The 24,801-nt window shown below is 42.2% G+C and overlaps 1 protein-coding gene across 1 annotated transcript; it reads right to left on the bottom strand.

Moving 5' to 3' along the window:
* Window positions 1-50: 50 nt before the first annotated feature.
* LOC134290728 (uncharacterized) lies at window positions 51-24,444 on the bottom strand. The gene is made up of 3 exons (XM_062857913.1): window positions 20,154-24,444; window positions 166-315; window positions 51-106 (listed from the first exon to the last, which is right to left on the bottom strand). The coding sequence occupies exons 1-3, from the start codon at window positions 24,442-24,444 to the stop codon at window positions 51-53; spliced, it is 4,497 nt and encodes a 1,498-aa protein (XP_062713897.1).
* Window positions 24,445-24,801: the final 357 nt, after the last annotated feature.

Below are 24,801 nucleotides of genomic sequence, written 5' to 3'. Positions count from 1 at the left end.
GAAACACTTGTGGTAACCCCATTCGAATGAACCCTCTCGGTTGACGCGACTCACTCCGCTTTCCCCATACAGCTGAGCGCTTTGCGGCCATGTAAGCTGAAACGACCTGGCGAAGGTGATACCAAACATCTTAATCATATTACCTACGTTATTCTGTTTTATTACCGCGATTTTTCTCCGCTTTATTGTCTTTCTTTCGAATCTCCCCTTTCTGTTGGGCCCATAGCATTGCGGAATCTCGTGATGCCTTTTTCGCCATGTCCAGCTCCAGCCTTTTTCTTCGGGGGGCATCCATTCTGACAACTGGTAGAGGGCCTTTAAAATTTTATACGTTTAAATTAGGTGTAATTTTATCGTCAGATGCGCGAGTAATCTTCCTCTTCTGCCTGCGTGGTTCTGAGCGAGAGGTGCTGTTGTGTGCTTCCAGTATGCGGTCATTATATGGCGCGTTCGTTCGTTTGTTCGGGCAGACCAGCACCACCACCATCGGCGGCGGGATTATCGAAGGCTGCCAATGAATGTTCTCTGACCCTTTTGGATGGCTGCGGACATGACAATTTCAGCAGCAGAAGCAACAACAGGACGGCTACACTCATTTGGACCCTTGTTTGCAACATTCTTGCACAAGGTATTTTACAATCATGATGGGCATTTTTGCACGACTTAATGCCTTTCAGGTGTATTGAGGCGATAAATTAACTCGCAAACGCAGGAATGACGTTTTTGTCCATAAACGGCTGGGATGCTTGCGGGCCACATTGGGTTTTTTTTGTTCTCGTTTACGGAATTTTCTTGAAGCCAATTTTTGTGCTGTCACATCTAAATTTGGCTGAATTTATTAAGAGAAAGGAATCATTGCTGAATCACGAAAGTAATCCATTTAAATGGGATAATAACATATTTAAAGTTTTTACTTTACATTTTCTTCAATATTTTTTAACACTACTTTCTAACTATACTTAGGGGCTGCCCATAAACCACGTGATCATGAGGGGGGGGGGGTTCGGCCAGTGACCATTTTGTATGAACGTAAAAATTTTTGTATGGACTAATGACCACGCGGGGGGGGGGGGGTGGGGTTCAGAAGTCCCAAAAAAAATGACCACGTGGTTTATGGACAGCCCCTTATTACTTTCAGTCCTGAGCACTCATAGTAGTGCAGAGGGCTGAATTGAAAGATCTCCATTCTGGGCGATTCCCATCCATCGCCTTGATCTGTGGTCAGGTCAAATTTCTGTCGACTCCCTTTATATCCTTGTTGAGACTGCGCCGCCATGAGCCTCTGGTTCTGCCTCTGCTGCGATGTCCTGCTGGGTTCCAATCCAACGCTTGCTTGAAGGTTTCGTTTCCTCCCCAGCGTAGAGTGTGGCCGACCCACCTCCACTGTCGTTGCCAAATTTCTGTCGCTTTCGGCTTTGGATGACATCGACGATGGAGCTCCACGTTGGAGATCCAATTGTGTGGCTACCATGTACGAATTATATCCCTTTCGAACCAGCGCAATCGTGCTGTTTTTCTGCATTAGTTTTACAAAATTTTTCCAACTGTTTTTTCCTCTATGTTATGTAATTATTTTTTATGATCGAGTAATTACTTATACTTGTATTTCTGACCCTCAGCTTTGATTGGAATCATTTATAAAAACGCCACAATAAGTTAAACAAAAAGTAAACAATCACCCTAGAAGTTGAAAAAGTTTTATCTGTCATATTTTTACAAATATTTGTTTAAACCATGTATGCACAAATAAAAATCGATAGAAGAAGAGTAGTTCTGCAAAACAGCGAAGAAAAATTGGTTCTTTGTTGAAAAGCACAAGAATTCTGGGTGGTCAAAGTGGGACCAGCACAATTGTACTGGTTCGTCCCCAAGGCGGTCGAAGTTTCATCGCAAATTGCTTATTGTTAGGCGCTCTATGGTATAGAAGATAGATTTTAATTATTAAATCACTACAAAGTGTTTGTTTGTAAACATTTAGACGTATAATTTTAACTTAAGGAACACGAAATCAGTTTGCACGAGTATTTCAAAGAACTTTGAATACTTGGGTGATTAATATTACTCCATATTATCGAAATCATGAATAGGATTGGAACGGGGATCTGCCGTTCTTATTAACTTCTATGAATTGAATATCTTGTCAAGATGACCTCGTGTTCCTTAGTTAAAATTGCTCGTCTAAATTTCTACAAATTATCACATTGTAGTGATTTAATAATTAAAATCAATCTTCTATATAATAAAACGCCTAAAAGTAGGCAATTTTCAGCAATTTCTTGTAGAACACCGGCAGCCTTGAGGACGGACCAGCACAATTGTGCTGGTCCAAATTTTACCCCAAAAAGTGCATAGGTGGATAAAGTAGCCGAAGTAAAGAAAGTTTTATTCCAGAAGATGTTTAGTTTATAAGAGAAAAATTGAGATAATATGTCTTTTATGGTCCGTCTCGAAAGGGATATCGACCAGGGTTGACAATCGTCGTTCTTTTCATCGCCGCGCAAAGAAAAAATGAATAAATCATATTCTCTCGACAGAACAACATTGACGATTAGCGTTTAAATCTCCGGCAAAGGGTTCCACAATGAACCCGAGGTTGAACCTCAATGATAAATAGTCGACCACCAACGCTTTTGTCATTCTTTTTGTTCCTTGTAAACGAGCGGTGACCGGCCACGGAAGCGCCACCAGGAAGTAGCATTTATTAGTGTTTCAGCGCGTATGATAATGTTGCACCGCAATAGTTCTGTTGAACAGGTTTTGGTTAAACAGAAGTCAGAAGTTGTTAGAATCAAGCCACAGTGACTTCAGCGCAACAAAAACCTGCGATGCTGTAACTTTTATGTGACAAGTGTGTTACTTGAGAAGGATTAACAATTAAGAGGTTCGATGTTTGATCCCAGATGCAAACTGTTTTGTATATTGAAATTCATATTTGTGTGTTACTGTGCGACAACATAGGCTCCGTCCACAGACAAACAGACGTAACACTCTTAACCCTAAAAGGGATACCTGGGGTCCATTTGGACCCCAGGCGCCTTTCAGAGCTCGTCTTTGATGGAACACACTCAGCGAGGTGACGAAACTGAGGCCATGAAGGTATCCCTTTTAGGGTTAAACATGGCTTGGTACATGCATTTAAAGATCAATTCAAATTTTATTTAGTTTCCACGATCCTTCCACAAGAGGCGCTAGTGTCCGATCTCTTTGACGTTTGCCAGTGTATACGTTGCTAAATGATGCAAACGACAGTGTCTTGAGCGATTCTTCGAACAGGTGGCTGTGTGCTCATGAAAAAGATACCGAGCAAAAGCTTTTGATGAATTGCCTCTTAAAGTTACGTGTGAGGGAGTGTTCAACCTAGAGGAAGCGAAGGATTTCCTCTTTATTGCCGTCGAGCAGATACAGAATTTCCGTACCTCAAAAACTCTCACGACAATAACCATCAAGGTCAGTGGCCTCCTCCAAAAGGGACTGGCTACCCGAAGAGCTTCACTGATTGTTACCTGATGGGTAAATCCTCCTCCAAAAGGGACTGGTTACCCCAGTGGTGCTCATCCTGCGGCCCGCGGGCCGCAGACTTAAAATGCGGCCCGCCGAGTACTTTAAGACGAATCGAAATTTTTAAACGTTTATTTGAAATAACTCGTTAAATTTATTAAGAAATCAAACAGAAAAAAAATGTTGATCAATTTTTACAGTGTTGAACACAAATTAAATGGTAAATAAACAAAAAGAACAATCCGTTATGGTAAGATTCGAAATCGTAACTCTGAATTATTTCGGCATTTCAGCTAAGTCACCAAGCCACTTTATAGTTATTTATAAGTGGTACGAATCAAATGAAAGTTTGTTAAAAATGTAATCTTGAATCATGAACGCCTGAGGAAAATTTGAACAATAAAATTGAAGCAACTTATGCAGCAACTTTAGAAGATAATGTTGAAGAAACTTCCGGAAACAATTGTTAAAAATCTAATTTTTGAAGAAATTTAATCATGAAGTATTTCATCAGCTTTAGAAGAGACTTATGGAAAGAATTTACTAAAATCTTTAAGAAATTCCTGGAAAATTTTTGGAAAAGTCCGGAAGCTATTCTAGGAGAAATTCTTGGAAACTATCAATGAGGAATTCCTGAAGTAACTTCAGGTGGAGGTGTTCCAAGAGAATTTTAGAAAAACTAGAAGAAACTTCAAGAAATTTCTCGAAAACCTTCTGGAGCAACACCACAAGAAATATCAGGCGAAAATCCAGCAGACCTTTTTGGAGCGATTCAAAAGAAATTCTTGTAAAACTGCTTGACAAGTTCTTGAAGTGGCTTCATCTCAATTCTAGGGCAACTTCTAAATTGATAGTTTGAATTTCAATTTGAAGCACAAACGTTTTTCTCAACCAAACTTATGAATCTAAATTGACCTGTTCAGATTTTAAAAACCCTAATTAATCCACCTAGCGGTGATGGTGCCTTTCTCGTGCTTTAAAATATCCTTTCAACAAAACTCGAGCGACATGTTGATGACATTGACATAAATACAAAATGAAAAATGCTTGCAAAATCTACTCAATATGGATACATTTTATATTAGCATAACATCCAATATTCAGAAAATATAAAACAACGATCCAAAACTCAAACCAAATAAGTGTCATGAAGCCGCGAAATTTTGAAACGTCATTTTAGATTTTCCGGTCATCATTTTATGACTCCGGATATCTACCCTTACTAAACTAACCGCCATCTTGAACATTGAGACACCATCTTGGATGTTCTGGTATTCATTTTTGGACTCTGCACCTAAAATTACATAAAATAGTCGCCGTATTGAATTTTGGCATGTCGTTTATGATTTTCTGGTTACCAGTTTTGGATGAAGACCGGCATTCTTCCCCATTTAAACTATAGTCATATTGCAGACCTTGTGAAACAGCGCACAGCTTGGGTTTTCTGATTACAAATTTTGAATTCTGGACATATTTTCATACAAAATATGCCCATAACGCAAGAATTAAAAATCCTATAAAATAGGCACTAACTTGAATACTGGGCCATTATCTTGGACTTTGGACCGCTATCTTTTATACTCTGGTGGACTCCGAACATATTTCCCATACCAAATACACTTATTTTACATAGTTTTAGATCTCAAAATTCCTTAAAACAGCCACCATCTTTTGTTGACGTGATCAAATTCTTATTTTTCCATTCAACGTTGACCCATCCTGCTATAAATTTACACCTTAGGAATCTGAAATGGTACGATTTGATGAGATCGCTTTAGTTTTGTCTATATTTTGTTCTCATATATGAGAACTTAGACCTATTCGTCACTGTTGTTCATACCTAATGATTATCAGGCCATTAAACAAAGCCACGATTAATTTTTTTACATGAACGTTGGTTCTGCTACACAACAGCTAGTTTCTAATGTGATCTAAGGCTATTTTCTTGCTAACCGTTCATTAGATTATCAAAAAATCTGCGATCTGATGGTTATGGATTTGGTTCATTTTTATATTTGGTAATTTCCGGTGGGATAGCCGGATCTGATTCCATGAGTCATGGACCATGGTTGTCCCAATAATGGTCTAAGAATATTTTATTGCTATTTATTCATCTTTACCTAATCTCCGCGATTTGAAATATCGCATGAATGGGTTTGCTTCACTTTTACTTCTAACTAATTTCGAAGCCACAGCTGAACCCGCAACACTACCGGGAATCTAATGTGGTCTGACCCTATTTTTCCATCAGGTTGTCGATAAGTCGTGATCAGTTTTGTTAGAGATCACAGTCATTTGAACCTTTTCGTCGATATTCGGCCTCCTTTGTCTCCGACATTCGCAACACAAGCAATCAAACTACTGTTCGAAACAAAAATGTCAAACGAATGCACTTCACCACGATAGCGGCTTCGGGAGACGGTTCGGCTTTTGTTATTCCTGTCTTCTTCCATAATAAGAGCTATGTTGCCCATCTGTGGGTCGTATTCAATGCAACATGCAATAATAAACTAATATTAACATTCATAGTCGGAATTGGCTGAAAATCTATGCGTAAAGCTAGAATTAGACACATGTCATCGTGTCAGATGACATTGATTTGACCCTTTCTTATGTTTATTGATCTTCGTTCTACTGCTCGTGTTGTGTGTAGGTAAGAGGTAACGATAGCGCACGAATGTAACAAAGCCGACTGACACCCGACTGCGGCAACGAAATGAAGGTAGTAAAAAGTGTCGAATGTTTACAAGATTGGTCGTGATTTGATGTACCGCATCCATGGGTTTGGTTAAATTTTACATTTTACTACCCGGATCTAATTCCGGGAAACTACCGGCTGAACCAAATATGGTCTAATATTATTGTCTTGTTGACTGCTCATCGGTTAACCAAAAACGCTGCAAATTGAAGGTGTCACATGCAGGGTTTGACAATTTCGACGGGACTCTCGGAACCAATTCCGGAACACAACCAGTTGTCTTTAGTGTGACGTAAGGCTATTTTCTAGCTAACTGTTCATCAGGTTATCGCAAAAGCCACGATTTGATGTGTCACATGCCTGGATTTGGTTTACTTTTACATTTGGCCTCTTCCGGCCACTCAAAACCGATTCCGAAACACTTGCTGGCTGTTCATTAGGTAATCTAAAAAGCCGCTATTTGATGTGACGCATGTACGGGTTTGTTTCTCTTTCAGATTTAACCACTTCGGCGGGAACTCCGAAACGGGTTCCGGAACACTACTGGTTCAGATATGGTCTGCAATGGTTTCCCTGCTCATTGTCCATCAGAAAATCGAAAATGCCGTGGTTTGATGTGTCGCCTGTATGGGTTTGGTTCAATTGTATATTTGGCCACTTCCAGCGGGACACCTAGAACCGGTTCCGGAACACTACCGCTTCAGATATGGTCTGAGATGATTTCCCTGCTCATTATCCATCAGGTCATCGAAAATGCCGTGGTTTGATGTGTCGCATGCATGGGTTTGGTTCAATTGTATACACCTTGTCCTTTTTTTACGTCCATGCTTGGCTGAGCGACAAAAAATTCTACCGCTAAGACAATGAGCAAACTCAACAGTTTTATATTTTTTAAAACATCTTCGTGATTAGGAGAAGTGTACAAAAATATAAAAATGTGTATTTTGATCATTATTTTGTCGGTAGATTTTTTTTCGCTAAGCCAATAGTGGACGTACATCAAGGTTTAAGTTTATTTGGCCACTTCCAGCGGGACGCCTAGAACCGGTTTCGGAACACTAGCGGTTCAGATATGATCTGAGACTATTTTTCTACTTACCGCTCATCAGGTTATCGAAAATGCCGTGGTTTGAAGTGTCGCATGTATGGGTTTGGTTCACTTGTATATTTGGCCACTTCCAGCGGGACGACTAGAACCGGTTCCGGAACACTACCGGTTCAGATATGGTCTGAGACGATTTTCCTGCTGATTATCCATCAGGTCATCGAAAATGCCGTGGTTTGATGTGCCGCATGCATGGGTTTGGTTCAATTGTATATTTGGCCACTTCCAGCGGGACGCCTAGAACCGGTTCCGGAACACTACCGATTCAGATATGGTCTGAGATGATTTTCCTGCTTACCGCTCATCAGGTTATCGAAAATGCCGTGGTTTGATGTGTCTCATGCATGGGTTTGGTTCACTTTGATATTTGCCACTTCCGGCGGGACACCCGGAACCGGTTCCGGAACACTACCGGTTCAGATATGGTCTTAGACTATTTTTCTGCTTACCGCTCATCAGGTTATCGAAAATGCCGTGGTTTGATGTGTCGCATGCATAGGTTTGATGCATTTTCATACCTGGTCCCTTTCTGGGGTACCGTTCCGGGACACCTAAATGGCCATATTTCCGGAACGGCCGAACCGATCCGAACCATTTTCAATAGGAAACAATGGGACCAGATTCCGCGTCGAATGAACCGTCGGTCATTGAAATCGGATGAGGTTTACTGCCAAAAAGTGATGTGAGTTTTTTTGTACACACACATACAGACACACACACACACGCACACACATACACACACACATACACACACAGACATCACCTCAATTCGTCGAGCTGAGTCGATTGGTATATGTGATTTGACCCTCCGGGCCTTCTATCAAAAAGTCATTTTTGGAGTGAACATATAGCCTTTCCAGTACACTTAGTGTACGAGAAAGGCAAAAAATATGCTTTAGAATTGTTCTTTTTGTTGTTTTTGTGCATCGATGATTTATGCGGCCCACAGGTCGATCCCGAATTGAAAATTTGGCCCGCGATATCCTCCAGCTTGAGCACCACTGGGTTACCCGAAGAGGATTAAGGTTGAACTTCTCTTCTAGTTCTAAAACAAAATTCTCCTCCAAAAGGGACTGGTTACCCGAAGAGAATTAGGTGGTTTCGAATATTTCAAAACAAAGAGTCTGACTTGACTCGTACTAGAATCTACCGCGAATGCTTTATTCATGAAACGGGGTCCCCTTATATACCCTCGTCCAGACCTCTCCAGACATTTTCGCACCCTCTTTTTAACATGTTTTTTCCTGATCCTGTGGAAAACTATTCCATTTGTATATGTGCCGTCCAGAAAGTAGGCTCATCCTTTTCACATCATTAATTAGCCATGATGGATCGAGATTCTAACTTGCATACATATAATCTTGCTATAAACCTTCCAAGCAAATCTTGCTTACAATTAATTTAGCCGAGTTGAGAATCTTTTCAGCAATTAAGCCTCTGCAATAGATTAGAGTTTTCCTGGATTAACTCTAGGTGGTGAGCATGGATAGTTGCATAAAATTGTAATCCTAGCGGTGCTAGTCTGGTTTAAAAGGGTTTCACAATGTTGCTTAATCATAATGCTTATGTATAAGTGGCAAGTCTTTATCTGAGTGCGCAATATCTAATCCGATCGCATAATTCATCTCACGCATGCGTATTACCGGAGATGCCTACATGATCGATCTAATTTTTGTACTACCACACATCTACAATTCTTGCATCATATAGAACATGAATGAACCTGAATATGAAAACGCGTAGTAAAGATCATGATTGATCCTGAATATGAAAACGTTTTCATTCAATATAACTTGATCATTCATTCCCTATAATATTCTGAATGTATGCGATCTGCATATCATACGCTCAATAATTGACATTGACATTGATCTTGTGCTAGAGTTCCATTGCCAAGCATAACCGTAGTAGCATCAGGGAAGTGGAAAGCAAATGATTTGTTTATAAATATGTGCTCTGGACTAATCGTTTACTACGCGCGGTTTGTTCCGCGCTGGATTATGTGTTTATCCAAAACAGTCTCTTCCATAACGCTACGCGATCAAAGCATGGTGATAACGTTTGGTGGAACGTTGGCTCGTCTCCAATCGATTCAGATTGATTTTTGCACATTGGAATTTACACCGGTCTACATGAATTTGTGACCAACGCGATTCATCAAACGTTATTTTTACAATTATTGTGTTCCTTATTATTATAAATCATTATAATAGGAATATTTGTGTGGCACTTCTCTTGCCATTACTATAATCAAGTGAAGAGTGAGCGTCGAATAAATTGTACTTACAATAGATAAATGCGACTTTGACCAAACCATCGACGTGGCGACATTACGTCTGTTTGTCTGTGCTTCGTTGCTTCGCGCACTTGAGCGAAGAACGAAACAAAACGAAAAAAGATTTAATTTTTCTTAAAAATGCAAGCCCTTCATGCAACTTATTGTTGAAGACGACACTTTTCCATCTGCTCTGTATCGCGAGCTGGAGAAGTTTGAAACTTTACTTGACAACTAGCGCAACCTAGCGGCGGAACAACCAATTAAATGTTAAATCACCAGATAGATTCTGACTTTCTGAAGAACTATGCCGAAGACTACACTTTTCTATCTGCTCTGGATCCCGAGATAGAGAAGTTTGGAACTTAACTTGACAACAAGCGCTAGCTAGCGGCGAAATCACAAACTAAATGTTAATTCATTAGATAGCTCTTGACTTCCTGAAGAACTTTGCCGAAGACGACACTTTTCTATCTGATCTGGCTGGCGATCTAAAAAGTTTAAAATTTTACTTGACAACTAGAGCCACCTAGCGGCGAAATCATCAACTAATTTTTGAATCACCAGATTGTTCTTGACTTCCTGAAGAACTTTGTCGAAGACGACCCTCTTCTATTTGCTCTGGATAGCGAGCAAGATAAATTTCAAATTTTACTTGACAGGGCCACATAGTGGTGAAATCACCAACCTAATGTTGAATCTATTTACTAGGTTTAATCACCGCATGACTTTATCATAATTAACTTTAATTGGCTTTTTTCGGTGATATGAATACTACTCAAAGTAAGAGGGAGTAAGGAAAGTAATGAAAGAATACGATGGATAGATACGCAAGCGAGCGATAAGAGAAATTGAACAGAAATTGAAATTAACAGAGGGCCATTGTTGAGCAACACAATCACAACGACGATCTTCTTGCCATGCGTTCTCGAGTTGAACGGCTAGGTAATAGTAGTTAGATGAATACTACTATCCCTAGACTGGCAAAAAGATCGTGGTTGTGATCTGTTAAATGTTGCTCGGCGGTATTTTCGGTTCTATCGATCGGTGGTACTTGTTCAGAGATTCATGACGAGCGAACGTTACTTATTGGAATCAATTTTTCATTTTCGTTTTTTAACAGATTTTGGGCTTCGAGAACAGTAGGTTGTTGGCCTAAGGTCTTCTATCCATTGCAGTGGGGCTGTCACCTTAAAGCTATGTTTATTTAGAATCCGGAATGACAAAATCACGTATATCTTAGGGATGGAATAACAAACATAAAAGGTGAAGCCCTCAAAACAAAGGTTATTTAATGTACTTCCATGGAAAAATATCATTGAAATTATTTATTTTTATTTTTCACACATTTTCTCACTTTTTCAGTGTTGACCTCTCTAAATATCTGCACAACGATGGTAAATTTTAGCAACAACCCCTTCCGCACGTTTGTTCAACAATCAGGTCATCTATGCAGTGTCCTGAGTGCCTTGACCAGTCCGACTAGGATTCCGAAGAAAAATTGCCGAACTTTTTTTTTATTGCGAAATGAGGGACAATTCAGTGAATTGAGAAAACGTGAAATTTGAGTGTTTTTTTCGTTGATAAACACTACCCTTCTGTGACGATACCGCTGAACGTCTCCGACTGTCATGGCAGCTCATCAAAATAGGTGAAACCTCTACATATCCCTTGTGTGCGTTTTTAAAAAGCAGCACGCGATTCTTGAGGCTGTCATCCTTGTATGAATTGAAATCTCATCATCTTGTTGCGAAAAAAACATGCCCAGAGGTCGAACTTCTTGCCAAATCTTCAAATTCAAAGCAGATTTATCAATGAACCCAAGCTTTTTTCTTCCGAGGACACTTCCTTATGCCATGGTTAACAACATCTGTGCACACAACACATAATGGTTTTGACGATATTAACATTTTTCGCGACTGTCGTACCTGACCACGCTAAATTTTCAACGTGTTTTTGCAAGATTTTTGTCCTCCTCTTGTCTTCAATCTGAAATAACTTTTCACTCGTTGCAAGAAAATCGATGAAATTTTCACCATTTAAAGAGGATTAGTGTATGATCAGAGTGCTGCAAAAGAATGATGATTATGTTCATTGAGAGCGCCACTAGAAAATGTAACATGATTCCGGATTCTAAGTGAACATAGCTTTAGATACAGCTTCCGGTGGAACAGCATTTAATACTCAGTCTCTGCATGCCACAACAGTGAGCCACACCTCCTCAATCTAGCTGAAGGACAACAGTGTTCAGGCTGCACTACCAGCTAAGCACACAACGCTATGGTTGGCGGTCTTTGTCATCGCTTGACCCGCGGAAGCATGATGTAGGAACTTGTGAGGACCAACGCTATGTTGGACGCATTCCTAATCGATTCACCGTTTTGCAGCCCAGCGGACCAGAACCAGAGCGGCCAAGTACGAGTTCCGTCAACGGTATTTAGCTCAGAGAAAAGGAGTCAAATGCTGCTGCAGACGGTAGAAGCGAGCGCAGGTAGATTCCCTGGCTGGCAACGGAGAAAGCTAACTAAACACAACCAGCGACGTCCGCATACGTAACGTTTGTTCATGACGTCAGAGTGGAACAAGAATGAGCCCGAGGATACCAGTGAAAGACGTTACTGAACAGTGACTCATCAACGCAACTGACCAGGTAAAACGATGGTTTGAGCGCTTCGAACAACTTCTTCTTGTTTCGGCGTCTGACCATGCATGAACCTTTTAGGATACGGCCCATCACCCGCGTCAACTCTGGGGAACCATCATTGCAGGATATTGAAGTAGCCACCCGAAGCATGAAGTCCAACAAAGCTTCCGGGGTCGATCGCATATCAGCAGAAATACTCAGAGCTGACACCATACTATTTGCTCAAATGTTGCAACTTTATAATTATAACATTTATAATTGTCCTGTCTTTGCTGGGTTTTCTTTTCACATGGGATTGTTATGCGAATGTCAACGCACTCAACCTTAAATTTACAATTCCAAGGTAAAATCTGTACTGTTGTACGCCAGATGAACGTGGTGCGTTTCAGCAGAGACCACACAGAAGCTACAGGTTTTCATCAACCGATATCTGCGGTTTATAATTCATACCTGGTAGCCTCATAACTGGATCTCGAATACTGAGCTCCATGGACGATTCCATCAGAAACCGATGTGAATAGAAATTTGAGAACGTAAATTGTTTATTGTTGTTTATTGTTTATTATTGATACTCCAACGGACCATTTTGGTCTTATTGAATTACTTAAGCTAATTTACAACATTACAATCATCATACAACGAATCAATTCCAGGTAAATAACAAGTACATACATAATCAACTACTAGACACATAAATACAATTTATCATAGCATAACAAAGCACGAATCATATACAAGAAAAAAAAAACAAATAATTACATTAATCATACATTACTTTAAGTTCAAATATTAGTAGAATTCTGCGTTAATCGGTTTCCAGGTATCATTGAATCTATTAACAAATTCGCGAATTTTCATATTAGTCGGCCAAATCGTCTTATTCAATGCTATCTGTTTCCATCGTATATTCAAAACAACTTTAAAATAATCTAATTTTTCACATCGTTTCCATGTCGGTACAAGCTTTGTAACATCAATGCACTCGGGTCCAGGAGCACTCAGACTATTAGACACCAAACGAACGATATCATTTTCAGTTACGTTTCTATCAATGTTCGACAATACAAGCGAAAATGATTCGTCGCAGCTTTGATTGCACGTTTGAACGTTTGTATTGTTTGACGATTTTGGCGTAGAAGATACAGGCGGATTATCCGTGTGAAGAGTGTCAATAGTAGAAACTGGAGTAGAATGTTGTTGCATAGGAGCCAATGTACCAATGATGTCGCTGATTCTGGCAATCGCGTCGTTAATTTTCGTCACGGCGGTTTTCAACATTTCCAGCTCGACTGCAATTGATGGCGTTGATTGGACTTGAGGCGGATTTGGAGTAGCATCACGGGCTTTGCAAAACTCATCCATGCATTCGTCACAAATCCAAATCATGTTTTGAGACAGCGCACACAGGTCAACCGCACTAACACCAACACATGAAGCGTGAAACCTTCTAGCACATCTCCCTTCACAAATGGTGTAAATACCGGTCACTACATCGATGTCTGTGGCGCATTTCTTGCATTCCGTATTCATAGTAAAAACCGAAATCACAATGGCTTGTGTTCGAGTTGATAGCAATTAATTATTACTATTTCGTTCAATCCTTACGAAAAACGGCAAACTTGTTACTGCGAGCGGTAAAGCGTACTTTGAAATGTATCTTCCAGTACGGAGTTATATTTTAAAAACGGTTTTCAACGGTTAAATCAGCTAAGAATGCGGACCGACGGGAATAGCGTGAAACTCAAGCACTCAAGACTTGCAAACTTAGGTCGACCATACACCAAGGGCGAAGTCTGCCAGCAAGCGCGATTAGAAACCAGCAGGACATTACAGCATAGAAAGACCCAGGGACTCAGGAAAGAGGAAGCCTTAAAGAAATCAAGAAAGTCGATAGGAATCTGACCTGGTATTAGGTCAAGCAGCCGCCCAGGAAGGAGATCTTTTACGATGGCCCTATTTACCACCAGGGGTTCTCAGGATGCATGAGTGTCCGGTCCGCAGACATGGTTGTGGCTCTAACTTACTTACCTTACCTTAACGGTCAGACCGGTCCTCTGCTGTACGTAGGAGTCGTCTCCACTCTACTCGGTCCATGGCTGTGTGTCTCCAGCTCCGCACTCTGCGAAGGGTCTGCTCCGAATATGTGAGCCACCAAATGCTTTTCCCTAACTTTTATGGCAAGTATCTTCAGAAAATTACCAATTAAACTTGTTTAAATACAAGGTGAAAATAGTGGGTTGGTTTTAGCCAAAGTTACTTATATATAAATATGTCAAACACTAACATTCAACCGATACGTGCTATGTAACACTGCACATTTGAATGGGAACTATAAATTTAAATTTCGTTGACGTCATAGCTAAGCCATGATGGTTGGATCGCTAAATCTATGAACTCGAGTGTCAAAATTTGTCCCAGATGCGACGGCCCAGTGCAACCCACTATCATCCTGCCTGTTACTGCATTTCCCCCAATAAACTCAGCTCACAAGGCCAGCCAGCACACACTGGTTCCCACGGTCATGTGCTTCCCGAATGGGCGACATACGAGCATATCGAAAAGTAAATTAACAATTATGCAAAAGTAGTTTACTAATCTACTCTGGCAGAGTTTGCAACATCATCGTCGTCGTCGTCGTTGTCGTCATCATCACCGTCAACCGTTAGGGATTCCCGGCTACCCGGTCACGAGGAGTCGATTTCAGTCAACACTTCACTCCTACATTTTTTGGACTAGCACCAAATCCAGCAGCAGCAGCAGTGTTTCAGTACCGAGAGAGTAGGTACGCAGAGCATAAGCAAAGTAAATTTAATTTAAATATTTGAATATTCATTTACCACCGCTGCTGCTGCTGCTGCCACGCAGCCCTTTTCTTCTGCCGATATCCTTGCTGATTCTCTTCATGAGTAGAGATAAGATCGACCATGATTGAAGTGGGTTCATGTAGGAATTTTCATCATTTTCTCACTCCTTTATCGGAGCAAGTTCGGTCGGTGTTTTCGCCTTGGTAATGGTAGGATTCAAGTGAAATGATGCAAAGCGGTTACATTTTTGGGGCGAAGTTTTTTTTGTTTCGCACTTACTTGGCAACATCTACGCTGAACGTGAACGTTGGCCGAGGGGATGACGGACGGTATCTTCTGACGTGTGATGGAAAGTTTCAGCGCTCGGACGAAGGTTATCGTGTGCCGTTGAGAAAAAGTTGTAGAAAATAAAAGGACACTTTGGAGCAGTGATTTTGCTAAATGGAGCGTCATCGCCCGGTCCCTGGCAGGGGATCAGAAGGATTTTGACCGACGAAGCCAAGCGATGTGGATGAATCCGGTTGTCTTATCTGGAAAATTGCGGGCAGTCAGCAGTGAGGTGGAAGTTTTCGTGAAAGAGTGTAATGTTTCTTTTAAGATAAATTTTGTCATCCTTTTTCGGTTGACATAAAGGGTTAAAGTGAAGGTTGTTAATTAAATCAATTGTTGCGCAACGGCATTACAGAAGACATTATTTCCTTTTTTGCCTTTCTCGTATACCAAGGTGTACCGAAAGGCTATATGATCACTCCAAAAACGAAAATTTGATAGAGCCCCCGGAGGGGTCAAGTGTTATATACCAATCGACTCAGCTCGACGAGTTGAGATGATGTCTGTGTGTATGTATGTGTGTGTGTGTGTGCGTGTATGTATGTGTGTGTGTATGTGTACAAAAAAGGTCACCTCATTTTTAGATAGTAAACATCAACCGATTTCAACGACCGACGGTTCATTCGAAGCGGAATTTGGTCCCATTGTTTCCTATTGAAAATGGTTCGGATCGGTCCAGCCGTTCCAGAGTTATGGCCATTTAGGTGTTCCGGATCGGTACCCCAGGAAGAGGCCAGATATGAAAACACAACAAACCCACACATGCGACCCATCAAACCACGGCATTTTCGATTATCTGATGAACGGGAAGTAGTAAAATAATTTCAGACTATATCTGAACTGGTAGTGTTCCGGAACCGGTTCCGGGTGTCCTGCCGGAAGTGGCCAAATGTAAAAATGAACATAACCCATGCATGCGACACATCAAAGAGCGGATTTTTCGATAACCAGTTGAATGGTGAGCAGGAAAGTAGTTTAAGATCATATTTGAACCGGTAGTGTTCCGGAACCGGTTCCGGGTGTCCTGCCGGAAGTGGCCAATAAAAAAATTGAACCAAACCCATGCATGCGACGCATCAAAGAGCTGCTTTTTCGATAACCAGATGAACGGTAAGCAGGAAAATAGTTTCATACTGTATCTGAACCGGTTGTGTTCCGAAACCGGTTCCAGGTGTCCCGCCGGAAGTGGCCAATTAAAACAGTGAACCAAACCCATCCATGTGACACATCAAAGAGCGGCTTTTTCGATAACCAGTTGAATGATGAGCAGGAAAGTAGTTTCAGACCATATTTTAACCGGTAGTGTTCCGGAAACGGTTCCGGGTGTCCTGCCGGATGTGGCCAATAAAAAAATTGAATCAAACCCATGCATGCGACGCATCAAAGAGCTGCTTTTACGATAACCAGATGAATGGTAAGCAGGAAAATAGTTTCATACTGTATCTAAACCGGTTGTGTTCCGAAACCGGTTCCAGGTGTCCCGCCGGAAGTGGCCAATTAAAACAGTGAACCAAACCCATGCATGCGACACATCAAAGAGCGGCTTTTTCTATAACCAGATGAATGGTTAGCAGGAAAATAGTTTCATACCGTATTTGAACCGGTTGTGTTCCGAAACCGGTTCCAGGTATCCCGTCGGAAGTGACCAATTAAAAAACTGAACCAAACCTATGCACGTGACGCACCAAATAGCTGCTTGATCGATAACCAGATGAACGGTAAGCAAGAAAATAGTTTCAGACCATATCTGAACCGCTTATGTATAATAAACTGACGAAGTTGAAGAGGTGAATCCAACTGAATGCGTCTGACGATGACCGAAGAATAGTAGGTCGAAACGCGTTACGCTTAACAAGCTGTTTCCGATATTTGTCACCGATAATTACCAATCAATCCACAAATAACATATCTGAACCGGTTGTGTTTCGGAACCGGTTCCAGGTGTCCCGCCGGAAGTGGCCAGTTAAAAAAGTGCCATACAAACCCATGCACATGAAACATCAAATCATCAAAAATGTTGGATAACCAGATAAACGGGCAGCAAGAAAATAGTCTCTGACCACACCTAAGATTACCAGCAGTGTTGTAGAATCAGGATTGGATGCATCGCTGAAATTACGAAGGTGAACAAAATCAATGCAAGCGATAAATATGCGTAAAAAAACAAAATCTTAATAAAAATTAAAGCGATCTTGTCAAATCACACCATTTTAGATTCCTGAGACGTAATTATACAGTAGGATGGGAAAATTTAAATTTTATAGCATCAATCCCCTTTTTTGGTTGAAATTACTACGCACAATTTTGATGCAACTGGTTAAGCCCTCGCGCTCTGTAACACGGTTGAAATTTAAATGGGTTATATTATGAGAAATTTCACTAGCTTGCACTTTTTTGTCAAATTTTACATAAATCTTATAAGGCCGGAACTAGACGTGTGCGCCGAAGCAGTTTTCACCGGCGGCGGCGTTCATAGCAATTTGATGCAGCGGCGGCGGCTACGCCGGCGCCACGCCGTACGCCCTATTCGGCGGCGGCGGCGGCGGCGTGATCGGCGTGACCAATATATTTTTATTAATTTTTAGTGAAGTTCTATTTTTAGTAATTAACCCTAAAAGGGATACCTTCATGGCCTCAGTTTCGTCACCTCGCTGAGTGTGTTCCATCAAAGACGAGCTCTGAAAGGCGCCTGGGGTCCAATGGACCCCAGGTATCCCTTTTAGGGTTAAAAACGTCAATTCAGAATAAATTGTTAAAGTATTTTTTTTATCTATTTTGTGTGAAAGGTATAAACGTACATGGAACAGAGGTTTCGATAAAAACTCTCCTCATAAGAATTATGCATGACATTTTAAAGAGAATCCTTGAAAACGTTTACCAGGAAATGTATTAAGGATTCCTCTAGATAGAAATTCACAACGTTACACATTTCTTCTTAGGAAATTATATTCTTAAACTCATTTAAGAACAGAAATTTTTGTTCAAGCTCTGTTAGGATTCTTTTCAGGAATTCTTCCAAGAATTCTTTCATGTGTTTCTTCAGGAATCGGGGAATTTTATGAACTAATACTGTTGCTTGCGCAACGAGAAATACGCCGATCCGAACTTTTAAACTGGTTTATTGATTCCAACGATTAAAGTTTCCTGTAATATACAATAATTTAAACCTCTTGAATTCAGTGAAACAGTAGTCAACTTACGTTTTGTAATTTCTCTAGTTTCTAACCCGGAAAGTGTCTTAGAATAATCGCTTTTATGGAATATCTAGATTATCAAATTCACGCAAATTAGTTAAATACATTGGGTATAAATACTATTACAAATTACCGTATCAAATCATTGCGAATCCAGATATTGATTCGATACGTATAGCTATTTTGAATTCGATCTAGGTGTATAGAACTGCAAAACAATTCGATTTAGTCTCACATTGTATAGCACATAGGTTATCAAATTTTACCTTAGTAAGTAAATAGAATAACAAATTTAGAATTAAGCATAGTAAATAATGAATTCATTAGGTATTTCACTTCAAATAAACAGTTTTGGATATCATCACTTGCATCGTAGTCGAAGATAGCACATTTTCGATTCTCCTTTTGTCTCTGCATTCCTTTGTCACTCGCTCACGTCAGCAAGTTTGATCAGTCAACCAAAACGTCAATCTGTCCTGGAACGTTGAGTGGAAGGTGTGCTCAAAAACGAGGGACGTTCGTGACACTCCCTCCCAGTAACTGGACGCTGGTCCGGCTTACTCCCATTTGTCCCGATGTCCAATACTGCTAGCTTCACGGCTGGTTTGTCGTATATCCCCGATGTGGTCTGCACCGTTGCCGATCTCACTTGACCATCTTTGGATTGTTTGACAGCAATGACCCTTCCTTTGGGCCAACAATTCCTGGGGAAGCTGGGGTCAACTATGATAACTATATCACCAATTGCTATTGGTTTCACAGGGTAAAACCATTTGGATCTGCGCGTTATGGTTGGCATATATTCTACAACCCAGCGTTTCCAAAAGTAGTTCGCCAGAATTTGAGACGTCTTCCACGATTGGCACAAAGATATACCACTATCGTCGAATGGAACTAAAGGTTTCAAACCATTTGAAGAACCCACTAGAAAGTGGTTTGGAGTTAGCGCCGGGGATGATTCATCATCTAACGGAACGTGTGTTAACGGTCTGCTGTTGACAACGTTCTCTACCTCAATGAAATAGTTTCTCAGGCATTCATCGGTGGGCAAACGTGTTGACGGCTTAACTTGAGTTAAGATGCGCTTTACAGTTTGTATCAACCTCTCCCACGCCCCTCCCATATGTGGAGAAGAGGGTGGATTGAAGTTCCATGTAGTTGATGCCGTGGTGAACTCTGTTACTATTTTATTACTATCGAGATTCCTGAGCGCCTCTTTGAGTTCTTTTGATGCTCCTACTAGGTTAGTTCCACGATCACTAACTATCTGAAGTGGAGTCCCTCTTCTGGCAAAGCAGTTCTGGAGAGCCATGATGCACGAAGTCGTAGACAGGGAGTGCGCCACCTCAATGTGTATTGCCCGTGTTGTCAAGCAAGTTATCAATACCCCCCACCGTTTCTCAGGACGTCTACCAACAATAACATGGTGTGGACCGAAATAATCAACACCTACATAAGAGAATGGACGGATATATGCTGCCAGTCGTTCTTTTGGTAGATTCGCCATCATGGGAGGGTCGGGATTCGCTAGACGAATTTTACAGTGCTGGCATAACCGGCGAACTTTCTCGCATTCTGAACGCACTCTTGGGATATAATACTTACGTCGAGACTCGTTCACAAAGGTTTCATTGCCGGTGTGGTGGAATTTCTCGTGCACGTGTTGCAGTACCAACCTAGTAAGAGGGTGGCCTCGCGGTAAGACGATTGGAAATTGCGTGTCCTTGTCGGCAAAGTCGCAAACATCGATGCGACTCCGTATTCGCATCACACCATGGTCATCAATGTAGGGATTGGTTTTGTACAGTGGGCTGGTCTTCTTCAGGATCTTCTTACCGATCAACGTTTCCATTTCGTGTATGTAACCATCCACTTGAGCTCTTCTGTGCAAAAGACATTCTGCCGTCATCATTTCCTCGCTAGTCAACGGCCCTCGAAGAAGTTGTCCACCTTTCATTTTCCGTACAATGTTGGCAGGGAATCGAAGCACCCACGCAGTGTGTCGCAGTAAACGGATCCAACTTGAGTAGTTTTCAGGATCTAAGATCTTGTCTGCTACTTCGACGCTGTGATGCAATACCCTCGGACGAAGCTCTTCCATGGTACTTCCATTTAATGGGGATGCTTGCCATTCGTCCATTGGCTTTGTCAAGAAAGGCGGTCCAGAAAACCACCTACATTCGGCATCGAAACTCGGTAGTCCATCCCACTTCGTGCCTTCATCAGCAACATTGTCCTTTCCTTGAATCCAATTCCATTCTGTGATATCGGAGGTTTCCAATATTTCCCCGACACGAAAGGCGACGAACTGGGAATACTTCCGGTGGTCTGATCTAAGCCAGAAAATCACATCACGGGCGTCCGTCCAAAAAAAGCGTCGTGCGATATGAATCGAGTGTCCTTGCTCAATACATTTAGCTAACCGAGTCCCCAGAACAGCCGCTTGGAGTTCTAGGCGGGGAATTGACACGAATTTTAGAGGCGCCACTTTAGCTTTCGAAGCCACTAAGGAACAGGATATTCGATCTCCTTCAACGAACCGGAAGTAACAAACTGCCGCATAACCAAGTTCGCTGGCATCTACAAAGGTATGCAGCTCTACCATTCTATCAGCTCCCAACGAAGGCGACAAATCATAGCAACGCGGAATGCGCGCAGATTCGGCGTCAGACAGCAGTCGCAACCAGTACTTCCACTTTTGCAGTTGGTTTTCCCCAACTAGTTCATCCCATTGTGTTCCTTCCCTCCAAATCTCCTGGAACAGCAGCTTCAAATATACCATGTAGTGCGACAATAATCCGAGAGGATCGTAGACCGACATCATGACACGTAGAATGTCTCTTTTTGTGGGATGTTTTTCGCCAGAAAGTAATTCCTGGTGTCGTTCAATGCAAAGTTTGAAGCGGAACGTGTCTGTCCTAGTATCCCACCATATACCCAGAACTTTTTCTAGAACCACGTCTTTGTCAGCGCCTAAGCTTTTCTCAGCTGATCCTGTTTCACCAAGTTCTTGGACGACGGCTGAAGAATTTGATATCCAGTTTCGCATAGTGAAGCCGCCTTGCTCATGTATGAAACGGACATCTTTTGCCAGCTTGATGGCTTCTTCTTCGCTGTCGACACTTGCCAACATATCGTCCACGTAGTGGCCCTTTTGAATAACTTCTACGGCTTCCGGAAACTGCGATTCGAATCTGCTTGCATTTTGGTTGATAACATACTGGGCGCAACTTGGCGAACACTTGGCGCCAAAGGTCATCACCGTAACCGCGTATTCGGCAGTAGTTCCGTCGTCGTGACACCAAAAAATGCGTTGGCAGTGTTGATCTGACTCGTTCATTTTTATGCGAAGAAACATTTCAGCGATGTCACCAGAGACAGCGACTGGCCTTTCCCGAAATCGATACAGCACCGAAGGTAAATCGTTCAGAAGATCTGGACCTTTTAGAAGGACGGAATTGAGTGAGATATCGCCTACAGTTGCTGCCGCATCCCAAACTATTCGGACCTTATTCGGCTTATTCGGGTTAAATACAGGAAATATCGGCAAATACCAAACTCTATTCCTGGGTTCCTGAATTTCTTCGGTCGAAAGTTCACGAATATAGCCCTTTTGCAAATAGTCGTCCATCTTTGATTTAATCGCTGCAGCCAGCAGTGGTTCACGTTGCAATCGCTTCATCAGGCAGTTGTGACGTCTTAACGCCATCGACTTGTTGTTTGGAAGCCGAATGTCGTCGTATTTCCACAGTAATGATGTGTGGTATCTACCGGCATCAAGTTTTGTGGACGTCTGCATCAATTTAAACGCCCTCTCATCTTCTGTCGACAACATCGCCTTTTGCGGCCTCACAATCCCCATGTTGTCTAAGGCAAAGTAGTCCTTAACTACTGAATTGAGTTCTATATCGCTGGAGGCCGAGTGGTGACAGACGTGGAAGCTGTGTGGGAAGGCTGCAGTTGCTAAGGCATTTTGTACGGGCCATGTTCCAAAGATCATCCACCCTAATCTGGTCCTTGCTGCTACAGGCTCATGTTTTTTACCTTCACGGCCTGCCAGGGGATGTACAAGGCGGACATTGTTCATGCCAATTAGAATGCGTGGCTGTACATTCGCGTAAGAATCAACGGGTAATCCTTGAAGATACGCATACTTGGCGGACAACTCTTCAAACGATAGCGATTGTACCGGCAGTTTCAGGTCCTTGACAGTATACACTTCATCGAGTCGATGCTTAACAGTTGTTTCGCGTGATCCGGAAATATCCAATGTGACAATCGTCGCTGAGTCCTCATACCGGCACGTATCGGCAGTCCAACGCAGGCACAATGGATATTTCTCTCCTTTTAGGTGCAATTCGGAAGCAAGACCATCTTCGATCAATGTCAATGATGATCCACAATCTAGGAATGCGTATGTGCTAATTTTCTTTCCTTGATTATGGAGGACGACTGGAATGTATTGGAAATATACCGACTTGTGGTTTCCTCTGTGAGTGTTACACGCATGTTCGGTTGAACCTCGGACGGCCGAGTTGTTTTCGGCGTTTTGGTCCTGTGCGACTTCAACACGTTTGTCCTTGGCAGTATTATGCAGCAACTGGTGGTGCCTAAACGAACAACCATTTTTTCCACAAACCTTTGTAGACTTACAGGGTCCGAAATGCTTTCCAAGGCAGCACCGACAAAGTTTGATCTCACGTAGAGCATTCCAACGAGATGCATGGTCTAGTTGCAAGAACTTCTGGCATTCATCTACTGTTTCACATTCTCCTTGGCACACTAAGCATCTTCGCCATGTCGTAGAAGCTGTATCCTCGCATGGCTTCGCAGAAGTTTCAGCATGGGCATTCAAGAAACCGTCGTCCTTGCGTACGTTGCGCTGTTTATCAGGCCAGTTAAGAACCGGAGGAATCGTCACCGAACTGGCTGCTTCGGCAAGGTTGTATAACCAATCACTGAATTGAGTAAGAGTAACTCGATGCAAACCCTGGCGATGAGTTGCCCAATTAAGCCGGATCATAGGTGGTAGTCGGTCCACAAGACTCTGTAGCAACGAAATGTTGCAAAGGTGCTCTTCTAACCCGAAATTCTGCACTGTGGCTACCATGTTTCTCACAGCAATTGAAAAGTCAATGAGGGTGTTGAGTCGATCAGATTTTGGTGCCGGCAAAGACTGAATCTTTTGGATCAGTGCGTGTACAATGATTTCTGGCCGGCCATACAGCATTTTTAGCGTTGCCAGGACATTTTCAAGATTCCCCGGATGTAGAAGTTGACACCTTACAGCTTCTAGTGCCTTACCTTTGAGGCATTTTTGTAAGCGTATCATGTTCTCCTCAGGAGTAAACCCGCAGATACGAGTCGTGCTGTCAAAGGTAGCACTAAACAACGGCCATTGTTCCGGGTCGCCGTTGAACTCTGGTAGGTCCTTCGGCACAGCTTGGCGGGCGGCTATGTGACTTCTGTTCAGCACTGCAAACTCGTTCCTCAGTCCTATGGCTGATAGTGGATCCATGCTAGGTTGATATACGGGTAACTGTTGAAACGGTAAGTTGGTACGCATATGCCTGTTGGTTTCATGCACACTGTGCACCGGCGTTGAATGGTATGGTGGGTTTGAAATAGTTGAAGTAGCGAATCCAACGGTCGGCATTTGTGGCTGACGAACCGACAAAGAAGGCTGCTGAATAAACGATGCGGAAGCTGTATTTGTTTGCTGTGGTCCAACGGGAGGTGGGACGGTCCTAGCATCTTCCATCAGTAGCTGGTACCTTTGTATTAGATGTCTTCTTTCTAATGCTTGTTCTTCTTCTAAAAAGCGAAGCCGCAGCTCGATCGGCAGCTGTGCAGCAAAGTTAGCGCTAGACGATTGCGGCAATGGTGCAGTTGTCATTATCGGCGCAGTCCCAGCTACCGAAGAAAAGGTAGAAAATTGTCCTCTCGAAGGATTCATTGCTGAGGCTACAGCAGCGGAATTGACTGCCACTGATACATCATCGACCGCGTTTGCTTGCACTGCGGGAAAGGGATTGTTGTGAACGGTGCCTTGTGCGCTCGGTCCACTCGATACTAGCGAAAGAGGAGCACCCAATCCGGCCGCCAGTGTACTTTGTAGAGAGGTTGTTGGCAACGTCAAGATTGATCGTGTGGGAGATGACTGTCCGGTAGTAGTAACATTGCATTGTATTTGCGAAGACGGCGGAACAGGAGCAGAGGTTCTGGCGTTAAGGCACCTCTGGCAGCTCCAATC

Source organism: Aedes albopictus, chromosome 3, assembly GCF_035046485.1.
Source record: "Aedes albopictus strain Foshan chromosome 3, AalbF5, whole genome shotgun sequence".
Classification (NCBI taxonomy): Eukaryota; Metazoa; Arthropoda; class Insecta; order Diptera; family Culicidae; genus Aedes; species Aedes albopictus.
Note: the sequence above shows the minus strand (reverse complement) of the source record. Positions and strands in the feature narration are given on the sequence as shown.